The sequence below is a fragment of the Apis cerana genome, linkage group LG10, assembly GCF_029169275.1.
Source record: "Apis cerana isolate GH-2021 linkage group LG10, AcerK_1.0, whole genome shotgun sequence".
Lineage (NCBI taxonomy): Eukaryota > Metazoa > Arthropoda > Insecta > Hymenoptera > Apidae > Apis > Apis cerana.
This window is the reverse complement of record NC_083861.1, coordinates 10,440,919-10,464,780: the sequence shown is the minus strand read 5'-3', so window position 1 is coordinate 10,464,780 and position 23,862 is coordinate 10,440,919. Positions and strand designations below refer to the sequence as shown.

Sequence of the window (23,862 nt, the reverse complement as noted above, 5' to 3'; positions counted from 1 at the left end):
GAAAAATAAAAATGAAAATTTAATTTTAATAATTATACATTAATTAATATTTAAAAAATATACATGGAATAAGACATAATATATATAAAATATTATTTTCTCTGAGATAATAAATTTTTTTTTCATTAATTAAAATTTGGATATAATATATTTTTACAGCTGCGCTTTTCGAGGACTTTTGTCACTTTATTTTAAATAGAATGATATAGACAATAAATAAATTGTTTTACCATTTTTATTATATTTTAATTAAAAAATAATATATGATCAAAAATAATAATTGTATCTTTTAAATGTTCTACCATAAATTATTTAAAATTAAATTTTGTTTCTCTAAATCGATATTTGTTCATGTGTAATGTGTATTGTATATATACGCTATTATATCTGGCATCTCACATTATTTGAACGGTGGATACTGTTCTGGATGTCGAGATTGCAAATATTTTGCTGGTGGACACTTAGGCCATGGCTTGACCAAACAATTAGATTCCTGTTGACATTGACTTAATGGACAAGAATCTTGAAGACCATCTCTATGTACACAATGACATCTTGTAAATAAAATACCATTTCGCATTTCAGGAAATTTTAAGCCATTTGTAGGCTAAAATAAAAATTAATTTTCAACATATAATTATATGTATATTTATATGTTATTATATTATTATATTATTTTATATAATTTTATATAATTTATATAAAATATATATATATATATATTATATATATTATATATATATAATAAAACTATATATAAATAAATAAAGTAAAATATCATCTTTAAAAAAACCTTATTTTTAAATTTCATAATATAGATTGATTACAATTTACCTTCGAAATTTTTTTACTTTTTATATTATAAGTACTTGATACTTTTGTTCTGTGATGTATTTTTTCTTCAAATGGGATCATGAGAAATGCTGATATAACTGGCGACTTTTCTTGATCGCATTTCTGTTGTCCTGATATGGTACTTTTGGGACGAAAACTATTAAATATATAAAAATTAATTTCATTTTTAAAAAAATGATTTTATTTATGTATATAATTATATTATATATGTATATATATTATTTATTTATATATATATAATTTCATTTTTAATAAAATTATTAAAAAAAATAAAAAAAATAGGTTGAATGATTAGTCTAAAGGTCTAAAAAAATTTTAAAAATGGTAATTCAACGAAAACAAATTAAAGTAGTTTTTCTATAAATAAAAAAATTTTATACAAATCTGTTTAGATATTTATCTGTTAGATATTTAATTAATTTCTTTCAAATGATACATGAAAAAAATTATATATAAATATTAGAAATATAAAGAAAAATGAAAGCAAAGAAAATAAAAAAATTAACAAAGGAAAAATAACACAATTAAAATAAATAATGTAAAAAAATGATTAAAATAATTAAAATAGTAATAATAAAATAACATGTTTTATAAGAGAAGAAGTGTTAAGTTTTAAAAATAAGTGTTAAGACTTATAAAAATAAGAGAAGAAAAGATACTCATCATATTATTACTATTACATTTTTGCTTAAACCATTATTATTTATAAATTTATTTATAATTTTCTTTATTATAAAAAATTAATTCTTTTCCTAAGTATATTTAATATAAAAAATATATAAATATGTAACATAAATACGATAATAATGATTATATAAAATATATAAAATTATTTTAATATTTAAATACATATTTTATTATACATGTAAATATTCTAACATATATATAAACTAACCATATTGACGGTGTTGCTTTTACTTTACAAATTGTTGTAGTTTGCATTATGTTTCAATTTTAAAATATTTAATAAAAATATAGCACAATTAATGGAACTGTTAATTTATCATATAAAATTTTTTTAATTATAAACTAAAATTTTGTAATTTGGAAGAAAAAAAATGGATTGATAAATTTCACAATAAATTTTCTAACGATCGCATTTTGTTGCGATCTACATTAATATATGTTAATATTCTTGAAATGAGCAATACTAATCAATTTTTTACAAATTTCAAAGTTGACTTAAAACAAATGTAATTTTTTTCTTAAATTTACAAAATGAAAAATATATATAAATTATAATATATTATAAAGTATTCGTATTTTTTTAAATAATATTTTGTGTATTATCTATTACAGAATTATTATCTATATTATAATGCATATGTATGAAGTACAGTTAAAAGTTTAGTTTAAAAAGTATATAAAATTAATGAATTTAAACAATATAAATTTATTAATTATAATAATAAATAATTAAAATAATGATTATCATAGTTATAGTTATATTTTATCATAGTTATAGATTATCATAGTCAATTGTGATTAATTTAAATTAATATATATATTAATTTTTGGATGTGCATATTATATTATATACATTATTATGTATATAAAAAATGTGTAGATAAAAAAATAATCAAATTTACATTTTAAAATTAAATCGTATTTTAAAACTATTCAAAAATTGTTTAATAATTTAATATTTAATATATATATATAATATATATATATTATATATACATATATACACAAATTTATATAAAGAAATAAAAATACAAAAACTAATATTGTATATATTTTATTTGTATATACATTATTATTAGTTTTGAATAAATATCTGCTATTAATTACATCGAGGCGTAGGACATGGTACATTGCATTGTCTACATCGATACCATTTATCTGTCTATTGGAAAAAAAAAGTTTTAATTTAAAAAATAGAAAATAGTATTAAAAACAGTTTTAAAATATTTATATTTTCTCGAGAATAATATTTCAATATTTAATTAAGTATAAGTAATAGCTATAGTTAAATATTCTTAAAAATTTTTACATACACCCTGTAATACATAACTTCGACCTGGAATAGGATAAAGCAAATCTGTTCCAATCTCATTTAAATTTGAAGTTAATAATATAGTAGCAGTAGAACTATACGTAATAAGAGGTCGTCTCATAGGAAAAGTCATCCAAATTGGTTTACACTCTTCAGGACTAGGTTTTGTACCCCATGCTTCTGGATCATATAAATAATTATATTTTACACACATCATTGGTTTTGTAGTTCTCCTGAAAATTTCAATAATGCCATAAGAAAATATTTTTAAAATAAATATTAAATTTTATAATTTAAATTTAATTATATTATAAAATTAAATTTTATATTTTTATATTGTTATCTAATATAAATATGAATTTAAACTATTATTATAATAGATTATTATTTATAATCTATTTTTAATATGTAATGTAATATAAAATTAAAATTAGATAATATAAAATATAATTAATATAAGAATAAAATTATTTCTTACATAGAATCCATTTTGTTAAATAGACATCTTAAACGTTTAAGTTCTTGACCGGAATTTGAAATTCTGTTAGAAAATCCCCAATTTCCCATTGTTTCTCCTGCAGTACTCTTATATTTTGAAAATTTACAAAGATTATAATCGTTTTGCATCTTGACTATTATTAATAATATATAATTGAAAATAATGAAATTAATATAATAAATCATAAACTTGAAAAATTTTTTATATAAATTATATAAAAATATTTTTTATCAAAATATTACATTATCATTATATATCTTTCATTTTATTTAAAAAATATAGTTGCAAACTTCATGTAATAATAAAATTTTGATTTCACACCATATTACAAATATATTTAATTTCCACATTTTAAAACACTTACAGATATTATTTTAAAAGAAAAATTATGTATTTATTTAAGAATAAATATTATTACAAATATTTTTAAAATATAACATGATATATTATATACATGATATGATATATAATATGATAACATATATTTAAATAGTTTGTATTGTTTGGATATATTGGATATCTTAAAAACATCTATAACAAATATCTGAAATTCATAATATAGATATTACGGAATTATTAAGGATTATTAAAACATAAAAAATTTCGACTTCTAACAAATTAAATTGAAATAAATAAATAATAAATATTTTTTATAATTATTTATTTTTAAATGCGTAATATATAAATATTATATATATATATATATAATATATATATATTATATATATATATGTATGTATAAATATTAAAGGTATTATTGACAACATTTTTATTTATAAACGATAACAAAGATAAGGGTATTTTCAAATTCACATCAACATTTTTTATTCTTTTTATATATATTGTTATTCAAAAAAACACATCTTTCAGACAATGAGATCAAACTTTAAATTAAATGTTAAACAAAAAATATAAGGAACTATACAGTAAGTTACAGGAATTTTTTATATGAAACTAAATTAAGTTTTACATATAAAATTAAACTCTCTCTCCATTTTGATTGGAAAATAATTTTTTATTGTTCAAAATATTATTTACTGTAAAAATATATATTTTTAATTTGTCATGTTTAAAAAAATATATCACAATTGTATCTTATAAAATGTTATGAAATCTAATAAACAACATTCTCACACATCAAATACTGTATAATAATTTTATGATATCTCTCATTAAATAATAATATTTATTTATAGCTAATAATATAAATTTCGTAACGATAAATGAGGAAATATGAAAGTGATTTTCAAACACTAACAAATTTCATCTTGTAAACAATACAAATTCTAAAATATTTAATTTTTTACTGTTTTTAAAATTATTCTTTAATAATACTGTTCGTTCCTTTTTTGCAAATAATACCCTTAGTTTAAAACACATGTTTTTTTCTTAAATTCATAATTGATTTTTGAAATTAACTTTGTGTTCAAGTAACATATTATTTTCAGGTGGCAATGCAAGACATGCTCTTAAAATGTTTTCAATTGCAGCTCGTTGTCTGAATAATGCATTTACAATCGGCGTTCCTCGTGGTACTAATGGTGCTTTGCAGAGATATGAAAGTATGGATAGGACACTATGAAATCCAATAAACTCATCTTTTGTATCTGCTATTTTGAAAGTAATTCTTGAGCAAATTTCTGCTAACAAAACTAAATCCAAAATAATTGGACTTGCCAATAAAGAATCTTCACATGTATTATGTACTACAATTGTATTATGTCCTCCCAGTAATATTTCTGATGTGTATTCATCCATCGCCCGTTTGCTATCACCTAATAAGAAATAAAATAATAATACTCTATGTTCTATAATATTTGATATATATATTCTTTTTCACATACCAACATATGGAACATATTTAATAACAACACAATGATCTGGTTTTTCTCCAGATTGATAAAGAATTTTATTTGATTGTACCATATCATCCACGACATTGCTTTTTGAAATCTGAAAACAGAAATAGAAATATTACAAATATAAATCATATTAAAATTATATTTTTATTTTTTGATATATTACCTCTTTTGATCGAAATTGTTGAGGAGCAGATAAATTATACCCATCATTATTTCCAAGATGATTATAACTAACAATTGATACTGGTTTAATACCAGCTGAAACTAAAAAATCTACAAGCACAGATTTTAATTTTGTTTGGCCAGATTTAAAATCATCACCACCAATAAATGTTTTATGTTTTTCTGCTAATTCTATTGCTCCTGGTACAAAAGTATTTTGAGGAGATCCATTAATATATGTACACTAAAACAATAACATAGTAACAACAACAAACAATAACAAACAATAATATAATATCAATAAATTTTATTTATTATTATGAATAAGAATAATATATTTATTTTATAAAAACAATTTTACTTACTCCTTCTAAAGCAGCTGCTACAGCAAAAACTGTACTGGGACTAACTTCTGAATGACTTTTTTTAATAGCATTTAATAAATTTTCTGCTGTATCATTTACACCTGGAATGATCTCAGAAAATCGTTCAGTGTTAGCAGTCCATAATATAATTACTTGGTCCAACTTATTTGAAGTTTTAAATTCTGCAATGTCTTTTCTAATTTGTTCTAATTGTTCAAATTTTGTACCCAAAATAACATTATTTGCTCTTTTTTCCTAAAAGGATTTAAAAATATAATATGGATTTTTTGTTAATTGTTTTTTTCAAATATATTTATAAACATTATTTACTTGATTAGCAGCAATAAAATCTGCATAATATATGCTTTTTCTTGGTTTCATATGCATCATATGTTCTATTAATTGTTTTTGTAAATTAATATTCAAAACTTTTGCACGTTGCATAGCATCAGCTAAATTCATGTCTGAAATATCCCAACCATCAATTTGAATATCATCTGGATTTACCATTGGAAGCATCCAAGACATGGGAACATATATATCTTCTTTGTTTCCTTTGCCTAATCTGATAGTGGATGCTTGAATTAAAGAACCATACCTGAAATTTAGATAAAAGTTTTATATAAATAATTAAATTCAAAAAATTTTAAAATATAATATTATCAAATGATTATAATTACCAATTTGCTTTTTGAATGCCATTCTTTGTGTCCCATGTCAACTTAAGTTTGTTTGCTAATAATGCTGCAGTAATAGTTGTGCCATTATTTCCACCCCATCCTACTAACATTAATCCAAGTTTTGGAACTTTCAGTTGTGTTCTAATTAATAGCTTTGTTGATACAGGTGTCACCTATTACAATATATATATATATGTTTATATTCTGTAATTATATTATTTTCAAGTGTTTAAAGTAAATAATATTACGCGTAATAATTGTTAATATTTGTATCCAAGGTTTTTTATGCTACACAATGGTGTACAATACAGGAACCTTTATTTTTTTTCAAAAATTGAAAAATTCATTTCCAAAATTAAAATCATAGCGTTTGAGCAGCTGTTCATTTTTTTAATATATTTGTTCCTTTCCCCTAAAAAAAAATTTTTAAGTACAAAATCTGAAAATTGAATATTTATACAGTTTTTCTAAAAAAGCCTTCCAACCTTAAATGTATTATTAAATGTATGATTAAATTAAATATCAATATTTTTTCTAATAAAAAACTTGTATATGAACATATTTAATTTATTTAATAATAATAATCGTTACCATTTATATTTCATGATCATATTACGTTATAATTTATATATATATTTAAATACAATTTTTACACAAATTATATAAAATTTATAATATAACCCATAAATTTGAAGAAAAAAATTTCTTCACAAATAAAGAAACATTTTAAAATCTTTAAATAAATCTAATAAATCTAAAGTATTTAAATCTTTTTTTTTTTTCTCTAAAAAAGAGAAATAAGTTTTTTTTTAAATCTTAAATACTATTATTTTTATATATAAAATATATAATTAATGTTTTTATAATTAAATAATACTTTACTGATAAGAACTGCAATTTATGAAACAATAAAAAATCTATGTATCATTACGAGCGGGAATTTTCAAAATTCTTCTTATTACAATTCTTATCATTTGATACAAATGAATATTATTAAATTAATTAATTTTTTCATAATTTTATATTTTATATCAATATTATATAATATTTTAGCATAAAATTTTCTTACAAATAAATTTTAATAATTTGGAAATTATATTTTTATATTTTTAATTATATTTATTTTTTTATGAAGGAAAAGAACAAGTATGAAAAATTAAAATTATTGAAATATTTTTAGTAAATATAATTCTTTTTATTCAAGATTAAAGCATTTTGATTATAATTTTTTCAATTAAAAATTTGTTAAACATTACTGCCTGTATATATTATGTGTATGCTATATATTGCGCGCGTGCTCAATGATCAGTTTATTATTGGATAAAAAGTATAAAAAAATATTTTCTTTTAATCAATATTTTTCCTATAATATTTTATAATTTAATAAATGTAATAATAGAAAACAATTTAAATGGTATTTTAAATCGAAAAGGAAAATTTACAGAAAAAAAGAACATTCTTGGTATGCTTACCGTATATTTTGTATCGTCTTCTGTAACGTTCGTTGTTTGATACTCGTACTGTGCTTCAATACAATCTTCTGTGTATTTTACCTTCGGTGATTGAACGCGAATTTTCAAAGCCATTTTGCTTGTTATTAAATTTTTACACCAATAATAACAGTTTTGAATTAGTTTTATAAAAAATTTTTCCACAAAAAATATACTTCCACAGAAATATTAGGTTCAAGAATTATTATAAATTGATTAAATTTTGGATTGTAATAATATTATATTTTAGATTTAAAAGATATATAAATTAATAATAAGTATAATCTTATGAGGTAATATTTCACAATATAAAAAAATATAAAAAAAAATTAATGGCTAAAGTAGAGGTAAATGATATTAGTAAGTGAATATTCGACGTCGCGTTCGTAGCTGAAACGTAAATGTCGAGAAGACTCGCAAGCATGCGCTTTAAAAGAAACGGCGCGGTCGCCCCTTCCACCCCCGATTAAATGGAACCCATTATATTTGATTACTGCCCGGTTTTTATCAAGCTAACTGATCTAACATAAACTAAACATATGCTTCGTTTGCAACTTCTTATTTCTCTTCTTTCTTATTTTTTTCTTATACCACCTTACAGGCATATCCTGTTTTAACCTTATCTTCTGAATGTATACCAACATTTCAATATTTGTGCATATGTATGTATTTTTTTCCAGTTTCTTTGCTTTCTTTTTTTATTCAATCTTGTTTTAGATTCTAGATTCAATCGAATTTGTATTATTTGTACATTGTGTGTATAAAACTGTGATATAAAACTTTCGAAAATGTTATTTAAATAATGTTTTATTAGTATTGAATCTATTATAATATAGAAATAATTTATAGGATATAAAAAATATTTTCTATAAATTTATCAAAAAATTTTACGAAATGAAATAAAATGATAAAATTTATGCGAATCGATATTCGAAAAAGATTCAAATAATTAAATATTTTTTTAAAATTTAAAATTTAGTTATTTTTACAATATGTTAATAAAATATAAATTGAAAATTAAAAGTTATTTATATTTTTGAATAATTAATCAAATACTTTCTGAATTTAGTAAAAATTTGAATTAAAATAATTACTAACAATTAATAATTTATTGATAAATTGATAAATATGAATATATTTCATATATAAAACAATTTAATTATTATAATCATATTTAATTTTAAAAAACATTAGATATTTACATATAATATTAATACATTATAATATTAATAATTTTATTAGATAAAATTATATTTAAATTTTTTTTATTTAATAATAATATTTTAATTTTTTTTATTTATTAATAATATTTTATTAATAATTATTATCTATTAATATTTTTATTAATAATTTTATTAGTAATATTTATTAAATTTTGATTTTTTAATAATTGTAATTGTTAAAAAAAGAAATTAAAGAAATTTAAAATTTATAAAAATTTTATAATATATTTTATTATATTATATATAATATTATTATAAAATTATTCATTACATATTGAACAATATTATCATCTTCATTATAAATATTTATATAAAAATTATTTATATTACATTAAAATATTAATTATTCTTATCTTATAAAATTTTCATTTATTTGTCATATTATTTGTCATATTCCTAATATATTTATTTTCTATATATAATTTTATTAATATTGTAATATTTTATTAACTATAAGAAATAAGAAATAAGATAATGGGATTTAAAATTTATGATAAATATTTCCTATAATATATTAATATGTATATATATATATATATAAATATATATATATATATATATATATATATATGTATATATATGAATAGATCTATGAAATAACGTATTAATACATTTTGTGTTTTAAATTATCATTGTTAGCCGGTCTGTGAACTGCTCAATTACATCACGTGTAGCTGGAATGCATAGATTGTTTCAATCAATTGGCACTCGGTGCCTCTGGAACTTTCGTAATGGAAGAATTATGTTGCCAGGCCATTCGTAAGACGACCCTTGACGACCGATTATGAACTATAATCTGTTTACAAAGGCTGATTTTATCCGACTCAACGTTATATACGAGTCGTTTTGCTTTCATCCCAAGAAATGAGCATCATTATCGATAATATATATACATTATGTATGTATACATTATATACACACAACCACTCACCCACCCACTCATACACACGCAACACACACACACATACATACACATGTATACAAACTTCAAAGCCCACACAAAATCCTACTATTAAATAACAAATAACGTTACTTTGCACCGTTTTTTTTCATACGTTTAATATCGTATGACCAGAAGTATTCCGGATCGATATTCAGAACATAACATCGATAACAATCTACTGACGCCACACATCTATTGCAGTAGTATAATCATACTTATGAAATTTTAACAAAATATTTTCTTTATTTCTCGCCATATGAAAAAAAAAATTTGTAAAATTTAATAATATTGTAATTGAATAAATATTAGATATAAAAAAATAATATTTATGTATTTTATATATAATATATATATATATGTATATATTTATTTATTATATATATATATATAATATATATATGTACATATGGCATCTACATAGAATAGTATATAAAAGAAATATAAAATCAGGCTTATATTTTATATATTTTATTTTATATTTAATTTTTTATAATATTCAGCACACTGTAAAATAAATTCCTAAATAATATTATGTAAACTTTAATCAAAAAGGATTAAATGGAATTTAACCAACAGTTTAGGCTATTATTCATAAAGAGTGATAGTTGAACTCTGTCCAATACTTAAACTAAATTGAAGTAGAATTGGTCTGTGGGAACGTTTATCATTATATATGTATATGTTAACTTAATAGCTATTACCAACTAATACTTTGAAGTTCCATGCCCTTTCATTTTTTAAAATTTCACAAGCAATTTTTTCTTATAATAAAAATTATACAATCTTTAAACAAATTTAATTTATAATTTATTTTACAATTAATATCATTAATATCTCATGTAAAATATTTTTTAATAATAGTTTATATATTTAACATTTTATTTATATTTTAGAATATTAAAATATAATAAAAGTAATTTTATACATATATTTTTATATATATTATATACATACTATTATATATGTAAAAATAGATGTTTTATATTTTTAATTATTAAAGATAAAAATATTTGAAACTAAGAAAAATTATTTATTGTTAATTTAAAAAGGTTAAATAATACATATAATAATATATAAATAATAATAACATATAAATAAAAATGAATAATAAGGACAATTATGTATAAGACAATTCAGGAAAATTATTGAGATCTTTAGACTCTATTTCATTAAATTGTGTTAAAAAATTGTATCATAATCTAAATGTAAATTATGAATTTATTAATTGAAAAATAACTTGAATTTAGCGCACTAGTTTTTATATTATCGAATCTGATTAGTTAAAAGTTTACTCTGGTAAAAATTTTTAAAAATTAACAATATTGCATAAATCATTTTTTAATTCTGAACTTAGTAAATTCTGATGAAATTTGTAAAAACACAAAAAAAAAATGATTATTATTAGACTTTATACAATCATTATAGTTTTATTATATAAATACTATATAAATACTATATAAAATGTTTCTAGTATTTTTACTAGGAGAAGTTTGTTAAAATGTTACTAAAATATTAGTTTTATATATATTGATATTTGTAATTGAAAAAATATTGTTTCATATTCTATTAATTTTATAAACATTAATAATATGTCATTAAAATTTTGAAATATTATACATGCACAAACACACACATATTTTATATATATATAATATATATATATACACACATACACAATAATATAATACTTTTTTTCAGAATATTCATTAAGAAAAGATTTTCATTATCTATTGTAAAATGTCAAAATATTTGGAAAGAATACAGGATATATTAAAAAATGCAGATAGTAAGAAGATTACAGATAAAAGAGTATGTATTTATTCAAATATATGTATGTGACCAGTTTTTTGTATAATATATTATATAATTTTACTTTTTTAAATCAATGAATTTTGTTTTGATATTTTGAAAAAAATTTATAGATATATAAGTATATATCTATATTTCTATATTTCTATAACAAAAATAATATTAACTAACATTTATAAATATTATATATAATATTATATATAATATATATAAATAATATTATAAATATTAATAAAAACTAATATATTAGAGTTATTTAATGATCTGTTTTTTTTATAAAAGATATTTTATTTTATTTTATTTACATCATTCTTTGAAATATTATTAAATATAAATAATAATTATTTTAGAAATGCGTTTTAGATCTATTAGATATATATGAAAATGAAGAAGCAATAATAGAAATCTGTAGAAATACAGAAAAAAAAACACAAAATATTATAAATTGGTCTTATATATTACACATAGTTCATAAAATATTATTAAATGTAAGTATATTTTTATTCTTAAAATAATTAAAATAAAATTTATTAAAATTAATATTTAAAGAATCAAAATAATATAATTATATTTATTATTAAAGGAAACAGATAGACTTGCTTGTAAAGATATTAATAATAAAACAGCAATTACTGAACGACAAAATACATGTATACTCGTACAAAAAACATTTCAATATGCAAATTGTCACAAAATACCACTTTTAAAATGCAATGATATAATGCCCTTGATTTTGCAAGTTTTAGGCACAGATATATATAAGTACTATTACGATACTTACATAAATGTATTAATTTCTTATATTCTTCCATTTAGAATATATCAAATAAATATGCTTCCTAAATATTGGGAAGAATTATTAAAAATATGTATAAATTTATATAATCATATGTCTTCTGTTATAAGTAAGAGAACTATTTTAGATGCTTTACAAATGATTATTGAATATGGTTGTTTGCATACAAATTTAATTTTGAATATAAAAGAATTATTATCGTTTTTAGGTATGTGAAAAAATATTTGAAATAAATTTTTTATTTTATTTTAAAATTCTATATTAAAAATGAAAACTTATTTATATATTTATATTTATAATTATAATATATTTATAAATTATTTATGAATTATTGCAATGAAATATATTTTTTTTTGATTTTAGAAAATATTTTTCCTGATGTAAAAATAAATCAAGAAATTTTAGCTGACTCTAGTTATAAACTTACAAATACAATATGTCAACAAATTGCAATAGAATATAGAATTACACTTTGTCATTTTAGTGAAAATATTTTATCAAATATAATTAGTTTAAAAGGTTCTATTGAAAAATATAAACTTTTATTACTTTTTATACAAATTCATCATCCTAAAGGGGCATGTAAAATTGATGATGGTGCCTATGCTTATAGTTGGGAAAAATGGTATGCAGTACTTAAAAGTATGTATCTAATGATTTTGAAAGATTTTAAAGCAGATATACTTTCAAAAAGTTTCCTTCGTCTTGCAACTGAAGGTAATATTTATATTTTTTTTAAAAATAAAAATATTTTATTAATTATTAAACTATAACACTATAAAAATATAATTTTTAGTTTTTAAACAAATATTAGAAAATCCAGATTTAATTATCGAAAAAAAATCATTTAATGAATATGATTATATACAACCAATAAAACGTAGACGAATTATTGCTAAAATAAATAGACCAATTGATATGCTTATTAATAATAGTCCAGAAGAAGCTTGGCCAATGATACAAGTTTTAACAATGTTATTTGAACAATATCCTAAATGTTTAAAATCAGAAGATTTTTCAACATTCCTAAAAAATTTAGTAGATCTTTTTACATTATCTTGTAAAGAAGAAAATATTATGGACAATTTATATGAATTAGCTGCAGTTCTATTAATGAATGAACAAAGATTTTCTATAACAGATGTAGAAAATTTAAATATTTACTGGGATAAAATATGGGATATTTTATTAAGGTATGATATTTAATATTTAGATTTTTTTATGATAAATTCATTAGAAATTTTTAGGAATATTTATATTTTAATATATAAACTTTTCTAGAATATTCATTTTATGTTTATATCAATATTAATTTATTATTTTAGATCTTTAAATATAAATCAGAATGAAATATCAACTCACAAACTCATGCAACTCTTTATAATACATAATAAAATAACAAATCCAAATATACTTTTAAAATTATATTTTACAAATGTGATTAAATGGTCAATTATGAGTTTGCATACATTAACAATAATTTGTGAACATTTTGCTTTATCTACTGATATTACAATGTTTAACATAAATATGTATTCACCAACAACAAATTCAAATTGTATTAGGTCATGTCTTATAAAATGGATATTAAATATTCCTTGGTATAAAATGGCAATACAAATAAAAATTGATGAACTATGTTTATTACTCATTAATATTACATTAAAAATAAAACCTGAAAAACAAATAAAATTCAAAAAATATAATATTAATAAATCATGTGATTGTTTAAAAAATGAACAAAATACTGAATTATTTTATGAACATATTGAACAATGTTATTTATTATTAACATATAAAAAAAATTTATTTACTGAGGAAAAAAAAGAAGATACTAAACAAAAACCAAAAAGAAATGAACATGTATTATACATGCAAGATATTGTTAGTTACTTAATGAATAGTTTATATGTTATTATCAATGAAAATGAAAGTGATGATCTTCATGTAATTATAATAAAAATTACAATTATAGCAAAAGTTATATCAATAATGAAACAATTAAATATGATATGTAAAAACATTGAAGAATTATCTTTGATGCAAGCAATGAAAAATTATTTACATATTGTTTATGGTTTATTAGAAAATATAGATCCATCAAGAAGTAAATATATTTACCTTTATAATGTAACAAAAGCACTTAATACATTATATGAAACATCATATGATATTGATGTAGCAAAAATAATTGTTACATCTGCAACATTAGATATGTTAAAAAATATATTTAGTTTAATGAATATTGAAGATCATGAACTTATTGATTATAAAACAAATAATGATTATTATAATGATTATGAGTCTTTACAAAATAGACGTAAATATTTAGATAGAGATATTATACAAAAAAAACAATGTAATTTTTGTAATGAAGGTACAATTAGAATACAAGCAACAAAAGCTTTAACTTTGTTTTGCTGTATAAATACAGGACAAGAAAAATGTGAAATTCAAATAAAACTTATGAACAATTTACTTAATATTAATATGTATGATCTTTCACATACAGTTGATTTTATAATGGCTATAACAGTTTTAAAATCTTCAGCAAAATATGGTAAAGAAGAATTATGGAAAAATCACAATGAACTACCATTGAAAAATTTATTGAAATTATATAATGAATGCTATAAAGATGAAATGGTTATCCGTTATATATTTGATATTCTACCATATTTTTTTAGTTATGCCTTAAGTCACAATTATAAAATAGATAATTTAATGGATATTATTATGCATTTTAATAAACTTCAATCGGAAAAAAAATATGGTTTTATTGCTCATAAAGAATTTATTAAATGCCTCACAGAAATTATTTATATTAATCCTTCATATTTTTATTATATTACACATAATGCTTTGAATCAAATGCCAATAATTGAAGGAATTTTAATATCTCTTAATAGTTCCTCATTTCTTGTACGAATAGAAATAATTAAATGTATACAAAACATATATTCGATAAAAACTATACCTTTTAAATGGAAAGAAATGTTATTTAAACAAATAGAAGAATCAATAGATAAATTAATTATTAACAATGAATCAGATGATAAAGTGAAAATAGATAAAAAAGAAATTATAACAAGAAGTACTTTATTAATGCTTAGTGCCATAATATCTACCAGTGGAACATTTCAATGTCGTGCTTTATTAACAATGTTACGCTTTAGTATTGACAAAAAAGTAGATAATCAAATAATTTCAAAACCAATAAATATTATGGCAAATCAAATCGATTATTCAAGCATCATTGAAGACAATTTAAGTTATTTAATGACATATTGGTTTAATTCAAAATATTCGTCACAATTATTTCCTTGGAATTTAATACAATGTAAATCAGAAGAAGAATTTTATAAAATATATAGTGATTCATTAACATTTATTAAATTTCAAAATTTAGAACTTTCTAGTACTATTTCTTTTTGCAGTTCCATTAAATTATCATTTGAACAAATCAGTGAGAATATTTTTCCACAAATTTTATCATGGTTATTGTATTGTATTAATGGAAATAATGGAAATATTTCAAAACAATTAGCATGCAGAATATTTCATAAATTAGTGTCAAATCGAGATGAATTTGTCAAAATAAAAAAATTTTCTAATTTATTTAAAGATAAATTTGAAGAAATATTAATATTTCTTATTGAAAGATTACATGATGAAGATTATCTTGAAGAAATATTAGAAGAAAGAATATCATTTCCTATATCAGATCCACCTCATTTTAAAAAAGATATAATAATTGATTGCTTAAAGTATATGGAAGAAAACTTTTTTACTGAAAAAATGTCTATACAATATGTTTTAGTTTGTAATTGTCCAAATGTATTGCAAAAGATATTGTTACATTTAACTCATAATATTTATAAAAAAAAATTTGAGGAATATAAGATAAAAGCTTTTCATCAGTATATTTTTTTTTGTACATTACTTATTAAAGAACTGAAAAAAGATTATTTTAATACATTATCTATGTATGTTATAAAAGATATTGGTTATACTTTACTTCATATAATTAAAATATATGATGATATTCTTCGTAAATTGGCATGTAAATATTTTTATAAATTTATAAAACATGTTTTAAATGTAAGATGTGAACAAATCAAAGAAATTTTGAATTTCACTGTTATAACTTTAATTCCTATAATACAAATGGAAAACATACCTATAAGTTTAGAAATATTACAGTTCTTAATAATTGATCAAAAAGAAATATTATATGATGCAATAGAGAAGTTAAATTTATTTCCAAAAGATCCCATCTTTTTAAATATACGAAATATACATTATAATTTAAAATATAAAGCAAAAAAAATTTGTAGTTTGGAAGAAGAAGTGCAACATTTTTTGAATACAACATCTGATAAATGTATACATTATAGTGTAGAAGATGTTGCTCATTTACACATACAATTATCTACAAGAAAAGAAGAATTACGAAAATTATATGATAAACTTGAAATATTTCATGGATTTTTTGATGATTGTACCTCAAGCATATTGTATCAATTGGTGTATAAACTTATAAAATTAACAACATCTTCTGATATAAATGTTTCACTTGAAGCTGTAAAATGTTTAGGTGATTTAGGTCCAATTGATTTAATATCATTGATATATTTTGAAAAAAATCATGTTAGAGAATCTTCTGATTTAATAGAAATATTATCATATAAAATAGCAATAACAATGATACAATTCTTATTTCAAAATAATATTGAAATTCGAAAAAAAAGTGCTAATGTCCTTTATGTTGTATTTTCATCTTCTTGGGGACAAAAACTATTGAATATAAAATACATGGAATATTTAAAAACTATTTTGGATGAATCACAATTACCCATTAATTATATTCAGCCATTTATAAGTAATAAAAATTCAAAAATTAATAGCATTGAAATAAATTATATAAAAATGAATAATATTATAAATCAAAATAATACTATTTGGACAGTTCAATCTGATGGTTCATATTCCAGTTGGATTATAGCACTAACATGTAATGTTTTAGAATGTTTTATAGGATTTTATTCTGAAAATTTAATCCCTATTTGTATTTTAAGTACTGATTTTTGTGAAATAATTTTACCGAGAATTATATTTTTAATAATTCATCTAGATGATCAGTTTATAACTACATTATGTTTATGTATTAATAAATTCTTTGAATATCATTTTAATTTTACAATAGAAACAAATAATACAAAATTTATAAATTGTGATCATTGTACTGTACGTTGTATGTTAAATATTGTAAATTATATTAGAATGCAAATTTCAAACAATATTTTAAAATTAAATTATATATATATTGCAAAAGCTGCCAAATATTGTTCAGCATTTTTTACTGCAATATTATATGCAGAAATGTCTTGTGAAACTATTTTAAATGATTATAGTAAATTTAATATTGTTTCAAAAATTGATTTTATTTATGAATTATCACCTGAACAAGGAAGAGTAATACAAAACATACTTAGAGAATCTTATGCAAAAATAGGTGATTTTGATGCCATTAATGGTACTGGTTCCTCACATTTATTAGATTATTCTTCTCGTATAGAACATTATATTCATACAAATGAGTGGAATAAAGTAATGCTTGCACAAGATGTTGAACTTTCTTTTGGAAATATGGCAGTAATCAAAGGTGAATGATAAAATTATATATTAATTTGATATGAAAATATATATCAATAATGTTATAATTATTATAATAATTTTAGTAAAACAATATTAATACATTGTCATAAGATATTGTTTTTTTTTTAATTTTTTTATTCTAAAATATTAATTAAAATTAAATTATATTAATTATAAAATTTTAATAAATTAAACATTTATATTTAATACATTATGTATTATAATATTTATAAATTTAAATTAAAATTTATGTATTATATATATTAAATTAATTAAATATAAAATGTATTAAATATAAAATTTATATTTAATATATTATGTATTTTAGAAATGGCAAATGGATTACAACAATCAGGTTTTCAATATTTACTTAGTAATTTTATATCTACTATGTTGAAGAATGGTGCAAAAATAGATGAAGAGATTCAATATGAATGTGCTTGGCGTCTTAGTAATTGGAATATTTGTGAAACAAATCAAATTTTATGCACACACAATAACTATAATTTAAAATTAGAAATATCTGAACATGATTATAATTTTTACCATTATCAAGCATTAAAATATTTTCATGAAGGTAATAAAATAGGTATACAAGATGCAATTCAAAATGCTCGCATAAGCATTATAAAAGGACTTAGAAGCATTAGTCTAGGTAAGAATTATTAAAATTTTTAATATTTTTATGTTTATTTAAAGATTTATTATTTTTAGAAAGTAATAAAACTATATATGAAAAATTAATGCAATTACAATTAATTAATGAGATTGAGGAATTAAGTTTTGCTAAAGAAGATGAATATGAACAAATATTGCATAAGTGGCAACAGCAAGATGTTGCAAATTTTAGTGATTTTCAATATATTGAACCCATTTTAACTCAAAGAACTATAATGTTTCAAATAAATAATATTTTAATTGATAATATAAATATTAAAAATGCGCTTTTTAATACATATTTACAAATATCAAAAATAGCAGCAGATAAAGAGGACTTACAAATTGCTACTCGTGCATTAGGTATATATAACAAAAAGTATTATATATATTAAATTAATTATAAATTATAATATTTTATTTTTATTTTGCTACTTTATATTATATTTTTTTTATATATTATAAATTTTTTTATGAAAGCTATTTTGACAAAACAAAAAGATATACCACAAAAAATTCAAGATCAATTACTTTATCAAGAATCTCTATTAGCACGACTTAGAAAGGATGTATATGTTGGAAGATTTCTTTTACGTAACTTAATGTATAAGGAAGATTTGGATATAAATTTGCAAGCACAAATATTAAGAGTTTATGGAGATTGGATGGCTGAAACAAAATCAGAAAATCCCGAAGTACATATTATTTAGAGTAAATTATAAGAAAAAATTAAATTATGAAAAAAACTGAAATTATCTAATATTTTACAATTTATATTTATCTTTCAGACTGTGATAAAAAATTATTATTTAAAATCTATAGATATAAACACATCAATTATACAAACTACACAAAATATTAATACTATTAAAGATTTACATGATACACAAGTAGCATTAGCTCGTTTTGCTGATAATCAATTTGAACAAATTAGTATATATATGAAATCTCCTCAATTTGAAAATCTAAAAGAATGTGTTGCATATTCTTATAAAGGAATTAATGAACATTCAATTACTGAAGATAAAGATATTAGAAGTGCAATGATTTTAAATCAAAGACAAAATACAAATGATGTGGCAGAACTAGAACATATACAGAAAGAAAAAGATAATTATTTAATTTTAGCATTAAAGTAAGTTTCATATTTCATAATATCTTTTTTTATTCATCAAAAAAATATATATATTTTATTTATTATATTTATTAATATTTAAATATCTTTTAATTATATTAAAATTAATATAATTTTATGTAATATATTATGTAACTTATGTAACTTATTTATTATATATAAAGTATAAAAATTATCTTTTCAATTAGGTATTACTTAATCACATTACAACAAAGTGAAAATTATAATTTATTAATATTTAGAATAATAGCACTTTGGTTAGATAACATACATCAAAAAGAAATTAACAATTTATTGCAAGAAAATTTAAATAAAATACCATCTTTCAAATTTATTCCACTTGTGCCACAATTAGCAGCACATATGAATGATGATTTTAATGAATTTTCTGAAAAAATATATTTTATTATGAAACGTTGTGCTTTAGAACATCCTCATCATACATTACCAGTATTATTAGCATTAAAAAATTTGTATGGTGATTATGATTATACTACATTTAAAAAAGGTAAAATTTTAGAACCAAGGGTTCTTGGAGCTCGAAAATTATTAAAAGAATTAACAAATTCAAATTTAATTCTACAAGAAATGGAAAAATTATCACATGCATTAGTTATGTTAGCTAATCTTCCAACTACTTCAAATAAATGTAAATATATTGCACTTTAATGAAAATAATTTATTCTATATATTATTATACATATAATTATACATATCATCACATATAAAAAGATATATTGATAACAATTTTAAATCATTTAAAATATATTTTTAAATTTATTTGTAGCAGGTTGTATAATAAAAATACCAAGAAATCAAGAAATTTTAAAAATTAAAAATTTTGAAAATATATTTGTACCAACAATGACAATTAATGTAAAACCATATAAAAATTATAATAATATTATTGGTATTTCTAAATACATAGAAACATATGAAACTGTTGGAGGTGTGAATACTCCAAAAAAATTAACTTGTATTGGTACAGATGGTATACAAAGACACCAATTAATAAAAGTATATAATCTATAAATATTCTAATATCAAATTAATATTTGATTTTATTAAAAATTAATATATATATTTAATATATATATATTTATAAATAATATATGTATTTCTTTTTTTTAATATAATATTATATGAATAGATTATTGATAAAATATTAGACTTCAATATATTTAAAATTAAATTATTTAAATATTATATATTTATTTAGGGAAGAGATGATCTACGACAAGATGCTGTGATGCAACAAGTTTTTAATGTAATGAATACATTATTAAAATCTTATAAAGATACCAAACGTAGGAAATTAACAATTAGAACTTATAAGGTAATATCAGTACATTCTTTATATTTTATATTTTAAACACTTTTTTTAATTTATTTATTATTAATTAAAATTATTTATTTAAACAAATATTTTTTTATATTGAACATATTAAGTATTTATTTTGTATATTAATTTATGTGTATCTAGGTTGTACCATTAACACAAAGGTCAGGAATACTTGAATGGTGTGATAATACAACACCTATAATAAATGTATTAATAGGTTCAAATAATATACCAGGACTGCATAAGAAATACTATCCTAATGACTATACAGCAAATTTTTGTAAAGAAAAATTAGCTGTAAGATTATATTTGAATAATATTTTATTTTAAAATTGATAATATTTAACTTATTATTTTAGTTATTTGTACATATCTTATAATAAATATATATATTTATATTTAATAAATATATTTATTATAAGATAATTTATTTTAAACATATATAATATATATTTTATTTATAGGCTGTAGGAAAATCATCAACTGAAGTAAAATTGAAAGTATTTATGGACTGCTGTACTCATATGCATCCAGTGATGCATCACTTTTTTGTTGAAAAATATCCATCACCTGAAACATGGTTTGAACGCAGATTAGCATATACCCGCAGGTAATAATTTTATTATTAATAATTTGAATGATACATATATGACAATGTATAAATATTATACTACTAATAAATTTTATTCATTTATGTATTTTTATAGCATAGCAACAACATCAATGGCTGGATATATTTTAGGATTAGGAGATAGACATTTAAATAATATCTTAATTGATCAAGCAACTGCTGAAGTAATTCATATTGATTTTGGTAAATAGAATTATATAATTTTTATAATACAATTCCATAAATATAATGGAATTTTTATATTATATTATTAAATTCATTAGGTATAGCATTTGAACAAGGAAAAGTATTACCAATTCCTGAAACTATTCCATTTCGACTTACACAAAATATTGAAGTAGGAATGGGAGTATCTGGTGTAGAAGGAACAATGAGACATTGTTGCGAGAAAACATTAACAGTATTACGCGATCAAAGACAAATAATTATAACATTACTTCAAGTTCTCTTATATGATCCATTATTTAAATGGAGTATAACACCTGCTAAAGCACATGATATACAAAGTGGAATTTCATCAAGATTAATTGAAAATAATCAATGTAAATATAATTTCTACTTTCATTTTTTTTTTCAATAATTAATAAAAATAATGGCTAAATGCTGGCAATGCACAAACTCGAAGAAATTCAAGCAACATATGTTGAAGAAAGTATGTTGAATTATAACTTTTTTTTATGTAATTCAATATAATATTTTATTAATAAAATATCTATATTCATATATTATATCAAAATTCAACATATATTCAACATATTTTCTATAATTTATATTGCTTGGATTTATTCATGTTCGATTGATAGTATATAGCTATTATTGCGGCTCGATTAGATTACGCATTTTATGATTAGCTAATGTTTTTTGTTAATAATTCATTAATAAAACTATAATGAAAGTTTTTGCAAAGAAAAATGTTGAAATTACCTTAGAAATTTTCATATATAAATAGATGTTTCAATATTTTTGGGACATTTTGTATATATATTAATAGTTTAATATTAATATAAAATTAAAATATTAATTAATATAATATATAATGTATTAATATTAAGAAAAAAATATGTTACTAATAGATTCCATAGCAACTAATAAGTCAGCAGAAAAAGCTCTTCTCAGAATAGAACAAAAGTTACAAGGTACTGAAGAAGGATTAATGTCAAGTGTGTCTGGTCAAGTTGAAAGACTCATACAACAAGCTCATGATCCTATAAATCTTTGTCGTTTATATTATGGATGGCAACCATATTTATAATATTTTAATATTTCATAATATTTATAAATGAATAGTTTTATTTAAGTTTATTATTTAAATTACGTTATTTTGCCAAAAGTAAAATTTATAAGAATTCAACAATATTTATAAAGAATTATGAATATTGTTTTTTAAATTTTTATTTATTTATAAATTATTTATAAATTGTTGATATAAGTTTCATCATTTATAAAAAAAAATTTTTATAAATTTGTTTATTTTTTTTATAAAATTGTAAAAAAAAATGTAAATATTTAAATTATCTAAAATATATCTACAAAGAACTGAAATTTTAACAGTTTTATTTGTTAATTTTAGTTATATAATTGTAATTATAATATAACATTTGATACTAATAAAATATAATTTTATAAATATTTAAATTAAATGTTATAATATTAATTTAAATATAATATTTAAATTAAATTATTAATATTTAAATTAAATTAAATTTAAATTAAATCTATAAATATATTAAAAATAGGATAAATATAAGAAATATAA

The 23,862-nt window shown here is 19.5% G+C and overlaps 4 protein-coding genes and 1 long non-coding RNA gene across 12 annotated transcripts; 2 read left to right on the top strand and 3 right to left on the bottom strand.

Annotated features, from left to right (window-relative positions):
- Nucleotides 1-85: 85 nt before the first annotated feature.
- On the bottom strand, nucleotides 86-2,064 carry LOC108003035 (uncharacterized). The gene is made up of 3 exons (XM_062080398.1): nucleotides 1,751-2,064; nucleotides 835-991; nucleotides 86-607 (listed from the first exon to the last, which is right to left on the bottom strand). The coding sequence occupies exons 1-3, from the start codon at nucleotides 1,795-1,797 to the stop codon at nucleotides 401-403; spliced, it is 411 nt and encodes a 136-aa protein (XP_061936382.1). The 5' UTR covers nucleotides 1,798-2,064; the 3' UTR covers nucleotides 86-400.
- A 516-nt stretch (nucleotides 2,065-2,580) lies between these two features.
- Nucleotides 2,581-3,731, bottom strand: LOC114578155 (uncharacterized). Its single transcript, XM_028669306.2, has 3 exons — nucleotides 3,333-3,731; nucleotides 2,856-3,087; nucleotides 2,581-2,704 (listed from the first exon to the last, which is right to left on the bottom strand). Exons 1-3 carry the CDS (start codon nucleotides 3,536-3,538, stop codon nucleotides 2,642-2,644), a joined length of 501 nt encoding a protein of 166 aa, XP_028525107.2. The 5' UTR covers nucleotides 3,539-3,731; the 3' UTR covers nucleotides 2,581-2,641.
- A 616-nt stretch (nucleotides 3,732-4,347) lies between these two features.
- Nucleotides 4,348-9,605, bottom strand: LOC108003032 (inositol-3-phosphate synthase 1-B). 4 transcript variants are annotated; one of them, XM_017065094.3, is made up of 8 exons: nucleotides 7,895-8,035; nucleotides 6,671-6,834; nucleotides 6,423-6,595; nucleotides 6,073-6,340; nucleotides 5,743-5,997; nucleotides 5,379-5,621; nucleotides 5,198-5,306; nucleotides 4,348-5,128 (listed from the first exon to the last, which is right to left on the bottom strand). In XM_017065094.3, exons 3-8 carry the CDS (start codon nucleotides 6,530-6,532, stop codon nucleotides 4,749-4,751), a joined length of 1,365 nt encoding a protein of 454 aa, XP_016920583.1. In that variant the 5' UTR covers nucleotides 6,533-6,595; nucleotides 6,671-6,834; nucleotides 7,895-8,035; the 3' UTR covers nucleotides 4,348-4,748. The 4 variants fall into 4 exon arrangements, with proteins under 4 accessions (XP_016920583.1, XP_061936377.1, XP_016920582.1 ...); XM_062080393.1 differs by lacking the exon at nucleotides 7,895-8,035 and adding an exon at nucleotides 7,014-7,160; XM_017065093.3 differs by lacking the exon at nucleotides 6,671-6,834 and having other exon boundaries at nucleotides 7,895-9,605.
- Nucleotides 9,606-9,721: 116 nt separating this feature from the next.
- On the top strand, nucleotides 9,722-10,872 carry LOC114578157 (uncharacterized). The gene is made up of 2 exons (XR_003698839.2): nucleotides 9,722-10,033; nucleotides 10,211-10,872. It is a non-coding gene; the product is annotated as an uncharacterized LOC114578157 (long non-coding RNA).
- A 717-nt stretch (nucleotides 10,873-11,589) lies between these two features.
- LOC108002987 (serine-protein kinase ATM) lies at nucleotides 11,590-23,741 on the top strand. Of its 5 annotated transcripts, none has more exons than XM_062080386.1 (18): nucleotides 11,590-11,887; nucleotides 12,238-12,375; nucleotides 12,471-12,891; nucleotides 13,047-13,400; nucleotides 13,480-13,876; nucleotides 14,009-18,348; nucleotides 18,670-18,996; nucleotides 19,056-19,361; nucleotides 19,479-19,693; nucleotides 19,787-20,133; nucleotides 20,322-20,782; nucleotides 20,921-21,150; nucleotides 21,353-21,469; nucleotides 21,617-21,772; nucleotides 21,940-22,085; nucleotides 22,183-22,289; nucleotides 22,370-22,648; nucleotides 23,180-23,741. In XM_062080386.1, the coding sequence occupies exons 1-18, from the start codon at nucleotides 11,816-11,818 to the stop codon at nucleotides 23,356-23,358; spliced, it is 8,592 nt and encodes a 2,863-aa protein (XP_061936370.1). In that variant the 5' UTR covers nucleotides 11,590-11,815; the 3' UTR covers nucleotides 23,359-23,741. The 5 variants fall into 5 exon arrangements, 4 of the variants coding, with proteins under 4 accessions (XP_061936370.1, XP_061936373.1, XP_061936372.1 ...); XM_062080387.1 differs by having other exon boundaries at nucleotides 11,605-11,887; nucleotides 20,924-21,150; XM_062080388.1 differs by lacking the exons at nucleotides 19,479-19,693; nucleotides 19,787-20,133; nucleotides 20,322-20,782 and having other exon boundaries at nucleotides 11,604-11,887.
- Nucleotides 23,742-23,862: the final 121 nt, after the last annotated feature.

Coding starts and splice junctions, on each gene's coding strand:
- LOC108003035 (XM_062080398.1), bottom strand. CDS start 1,797: ATGCAAACTACAACAATTTGTAAAGTAAAAGCAACACCGTCAATATG. Junction 992..1,750: donor AAAGCAACACCGTCAATATG/GTTAGTTTATAT, acceptor TATATTTAATAG/TTTTCGTCCCAAAAGTACCA. Junction 608..834: donor AAAGTAAAAAAATTTCGAAG/GTAAATTGTAAT, acceptor TTTTTATTTTAG/CCTACAAATGGCTTAAAATT.
- LOC114578155 (XM_028669306.2), bottom strand. CDS start 3,538: ATGATTTATTATATTAATTTCATTATTTTCAATTATATATTATTAATA. Junction 3,088..3,332: donor TTTAACAAAATGGATTCTAT/GTAAGAAATAAT, acceptor TGAAATTTTCAG/GAGAACTACAAAACCAATGA. Junction 2,705..2,855: donor GAAGTTATGTATTACAGGGT/GTATGTAAAAAT, acceptor TTTTTCCAATAG/ACAGATAAATGGTATCGATG.
- LOC108003032 (XM_017065093.3), bottom strand. CDS start 8,008: ATGGCTTTGAAAATTCGCGTTCAATCACCGAAGGTAAAATACACAGAA. Junction 5,622..5,742: donor TAGCAGCTGCTTTAGAAGGA/GTAAGTAAAATT, acceptor TTATTGTTTTAG/TGTACATATATTAATGGATC. Junction 5,129..5,197: donor TAAATATGTTCCATATGTTG/GTATGTGAAAAA, acceptor ATTTCTTATTAG/GTGATAGCAAACGGGCGATG.
- LOC108002987 (XM_062080386.1), top strand. CDS start 11,816: ATGTCAAAATATTTGGAAAGAATACAGGATATATTAAAAAATGCAGAT. Junction 20,134..20,321: donor TATTTAATTTTAGCATTAAA/GTAAGTTTCATA, acceptor CTTTTCAATTAG/GTATTACTTAATCACATTAC. Junction 21,470..21,616: donor TAACAATTAGAACTTATAAG/GTAATATCAGTA, acceptor ATGTGTATCTAG/GTTGTACCATTAACACAAAG.